A 4,114-nucleotide genomic window follows, 5' to 3' on the forward strand; every position below is an offset into this window, starting at 1 on the left:
TAAGAGTCAAATTTATAAAAAAATATAAATATTGATAGCTAAATTTATCATTATGTCTCTTTTTTAAATTTAATTTAATTTATTGGTTTAATTTGATATTTGAATTTGACCCATTGATACAATTTGGTAAAGGTACTAAATTAAATATTGAAACAAAATTCAGGTATGAAATAGTATATTATCCCTATTTATATTTTTCACGTTGAAGGGTTGAAGCCATTATTAAACGAGCCCATCACTATTCAAGGCAAACATGGCGCCATTCATCACCATAGATAAAGTCCCTATCACTGCCCCATCCACACCACAACCCTAGGTGTCTCTCTCAACATCCACACCACAACCTCAGGTGTCCCTCTGACTCTCTCAAACTCTATATATTCACTTTCAGCTTTTAAACCCCAATTGCGCTTTACTGTTTTTGTCTGCTATTTTTTAATGACCACTTTTGCTGTGCAGTGCAGTGCCAGAAATGGGGAGGGCTCCTTGTTGTGAAAAAGTAGGGTTAAAGAAAGGGAGATGGACGGATGAAGAGGATGAGATTTTGACCAAGTATATTCAAGTTAATGGAGAAGGCTCCTGGAGATCATTGCCCAAGAATGCAGGTACGTACATATTAAGGGTTTTTCTTTTCGTTTTTTTTTTTGCGTATTAATTGGTGTGTACGGTCTGGCATTTTGAAGGATTGTTAAGGTGTGGGAAGAGTTGCAGACTGAGATGGATTAACTACTTGAGAACCGATTTAGAGAGAGGAAACTTTACTGCAAAAGAGGACGAAACCATTGTTAATTTGCATTCTACTTTGGGAAATAGGTAAGCTCTCTTTTGCTACAATGCCATTTTGGGTTTACGTACTAATCTAATCTTTTGCTGCTTGTGCTATAACTTGCAGGTGGTCTTTGATTGCTAGTCACTTACCGGGAAGAACAGACAATGAGATAAAGAACTATTGGAACGCTCATTTGAGCAGGAAAATCTATAGATGGGCAATGAAGAAAAACAAAAGCTGCTGTTTTAATGCCCATAAAGATGCTATCAGTTCTTCAAATAAACCTATGGAGGTCGTGCCTGTTATACCCTCTCATTCGGGGTCAGAAGAGGAAAGAAACATGGAGAATATTTCAAGACCAAACTCTAGTAGTTGTAACACTGAGAAAGAGACAGGCAGTGAGGACATTTGGGAACCGTGTTCTAAGGACATCATGGGCAGTGAACTGTTACCACCAAATGATGATTTGTCACTAAGTGGGTATGGTGAGAACAGTATTGGAGATGATTTGAATCCAATAACATCATGTTTTGTTGATGATGATCTTTTTGGAATACTGAGAAAGTTTAGCTCAAGGGAATGAGCTTTGGCATGATGATCATCATAGAGAGTACTACTGCATCTCATCTCGGTTGTGGATAGTGATTATAACGGAGAAGGTTGGAAAATAAGGAGTTTTGACTGTGAGAGACATGAGATTCCATGGTTGTTTGGCTGTTTCACTTATATGTGAACTGCTTAGCTAGACAGTATTAATAAATCTGTCTCCTTGTTCTTTTTTTGTGTGTGTCTCCTGGATGATGATCTGATCATTTGTTAACTACCTACTGCTCCTATTGTTAGTTTATTAAAGATAACGCATGGGAAAAACATTAGTCCAAACATGTTTAAATATTTACATCTTTGGTCTTCATTCTTATTTTAATTAAATTTAATTTTTTAAAAATAATTAAATTATTTTTTAACGCTCAACTTATATTATAATCCACATTTACTTCATACTAACATGATACTATTTATTTTAAATGCTGCATCAACAAATAATATAAAAATTATAAAAATAAAAATAAATTCAAATTTCCAAAAAAAATACTATTGTTATGTTAAAAAAATTTAATGTTTTAGTCAATATTTTCGTTAAAAATAAAAAATTTAAATTTTTTAAAATGTTGATGAATAAATTTGATTTTTTTTAAATTAAAAGTTACAAAAATGCATCTCCCAGCTGATTTATGGGCAAGTGGCCAGGGTGATTGACAGTCGCAGTTTTAATTTATGTTGAAATAATAATTTGATTTATGTTGAAATAATACTTTTATTAATTATATTTGTAGTTATTTTTATAATTCATATACTTAATAAATTATTATAAAACTCAAATTTTATATATCTTACATAATAAAAATAATATTGATATTAAAATAATTTTATATTAAATAATAATTTTATATATTTATTAGATCGTCATATAAAAAATAAAATTTATTTATGTATTTTAAATTCATATTTTTTTTGTATAATATATGTATTTTATAATGACCAAATGATCAGAAAAGACCCATTTCCAAAAAAAAATTACGAAAATGAGCTAATTTTTTTAAAAAATAACGGGAATGGTCTGTTTTTACTAAAACACGCTGAGCTGTCGTCGTTTTCAGGAGATACACAGATAAGCACGTCTAGCTCAACACTTTTTTCCCTGTTGTTAGGTAAAACGCACTGATGTGTAAGCACGTCCACATGGGCACGCTTTTGCCTAAATCCTAAAAAAATAAACCCTAAATCCTAAACTTATTCACATAAAAAGCCCTAACCGTAAATAATTAAAAATTAAAACAAAACCATAACTGGAAAAACACGGATAAAAGCACACCTATGTGGACACTTTTTTGAAAAGCACTTCCACGTTAGTGTATTTTACTTAACAACAACAAAAAAAAACGCTGAGCTAGACACGCCTTTCTACGTATCCCCTAAAAACAATGCCAACTCAACACGTTTTAATAAAAATGTACCATTCCTGTCAAATTAAAAAAAAACCGACTCATTTCTATAATTCTTTAAAAAAATAGGTGTTTTATAACACCCACGTGGTACAAGCATTTCTCACTTTGTTGTACTAAAATTCATAACAAACATGCCTCTGAAAGTAATTGGGCATCCTAAATAGTCAAGATTGTGTGGTCCATTGCAATAAATAGACATTCCAATGTTTATACTTTGGTTACGTTTAAGAATTAGTAGTGTATGGAAAATTTTCCCTATGAAATTTTGAACATTTTCAATTGATCCCTTAAATTATAAATAAAGTTATCATTTTAAAAATTATAAAGATATAGTCTATTAAAATAATAAAATTATATTTTTTCTATCATAAAAATTTCGACTCCTAAAAACATTTTCTGATTTCACCATTGTATAGGTAAAATTTACCTATTTTTATAGTTCAATGTTGGAATTTTATGTAAATTATTTGTGTTTTTTTAATATTTATTTTGATTACAACTTAATATATTAAAGATATTTTGACTTCAAAGCAGTTCCCATTTAAGGTTTTTAGACTTTGTTTCTTGTTACTTTTTTTTAATGCTTTTGAAGTCATAATCAATATTAATCAACTCAAAAGTGAAAACAGTACTTATTTTTCAGGTAAATTATCAAAATAATCACTTTTATTTCTCTTAGATTACATTTTAGTCTTTTAAACGTTTTAGTCATTTATGTTAACGTGTTGTAACATTTTAGTCACTAAGCCGTTAATTGCCGTTAACAGTTTAACTGTAAACTGACGTGGTATGTTAAATCATCATTTCAAACAAAAATTTTAGGTTAAATTGTACAATTGATCTCTATATTTTTTCGTTTTGAAATTTTTTTTCTTTTATGTTTTTGTAACTTTCCATTTTATTTATTTATTTTCCATTCTCTTCTGTTTCTCCTTCTATTTTCCTCCATTATCTATATCTTTTTAAGTAAAAGAAAAAAATTACACAAAATGAAAAAATATAGGGACAAATTGTATAATTTAACCTAAAATTTTCGTTTGAAATAATGATTTAATGTGCCACGTCAACTTACGTTACACCGTTAACGACAATTAATGCTTAATGACTAAAATGTTATAACACGTTAACATAAGTGACTAAAATGTAACCTGAGGGAAACAAAAGTAACTATTTTGGTAGCTTACCTTTTGTTTTTAGGCTATGTTTGTTTGCTAGTAAAATATTTTCCGGAAAATAATTTTTGGAAAATGATTTACTTTTCTGGAAATGATTTACTTTTCTGGTGTTTTGATGAATTTCTGTAAAATATTTTCTATTGTTTGGCAAATTTCCTGAAAAT

At 29.4% G+C, this 4,114-nt stretch overlaps 1 protein-coding gene across 3 annotated transcripts; it reads left to right on the forward strand.

The window, feature by feature from the left end:
* Positions 1-217: 217 nt before the first annotated feature.
* LOC107947549 (transcription factor MYB12) lies at positions 218-1,651 on the forward strand. Of its 3 annotated transcripts, none has more exons than XM_016882167.2 (4): positions 218-349; positions 460-605; positions 684-813; positions 893-1,651. In XM_016882167.2, exons 2-4 carry the CDS (start codon positions 473-475, stop codon positions 1,350-1,352), a joined length of 723 nt encoding a protein of 240 aa, XP_016737656.1. In that variant the 5' UTR covers positions 218-349; positions 460-472; the 3' UTR covers positions 1,353-1,651. The 3 variants fall into 3 exon arrangements, with proteins under 3 accessions (XP_016737656.1, XP_016737657.1, XP_016737655.1); XM_016882168.2 differs by having other exon boundaries at positions 254-349; positions 465-605; XM_016882166.2 differs by lacking the exon at positions 218-349 and having other exon boundaries at positions 399-605.
* Positions 1,652-4,114: the final 2,463 nt, after the last annotated feature.

The sequence above is a fragment of the Gossypium hirsutum genome, chromosome D12, assembly GCF_007990345.1.
Source record: "Gossypium hirsutum isolate 1008001.06 chromosome D12, Gossypium_hirsutum_v2.1, whole genome shotgun sequence".
NCBI lineage: Eukaryota > Viridiplantae > Streptophyta > Magnoliopsida > Malvales > Malvaceae > Gossypium > Gossypium hirsutum.

What these genes read in the sequence shown, in the direction of transcription:
- LOC107947549 (XM_016882167.2), top strand. Translation starts at nt 473, where the DNA reads ATGGGGAGGGCTCCTTGTTGTGAAAAAGTAGGGTTAAAGAAAGGGAGA. An exon ending in ATCATTGCCCAAGAATGCAG is followed by an intron (nt 606 to 683) that starts GTACGTACATAT and finishes GGCATTTTGAAG; the next exon opens with GATTGTTAAGGTGTGGGAAG. An exon ending in CATTCTACTTTGGGAAATAG is followed by an intron (nt 814 to 892) that starts GTAAGCTCTCTT and finishes TATAACTTGCAG; the next exon opens with GTGGTCTTTGATTGCTAGTC.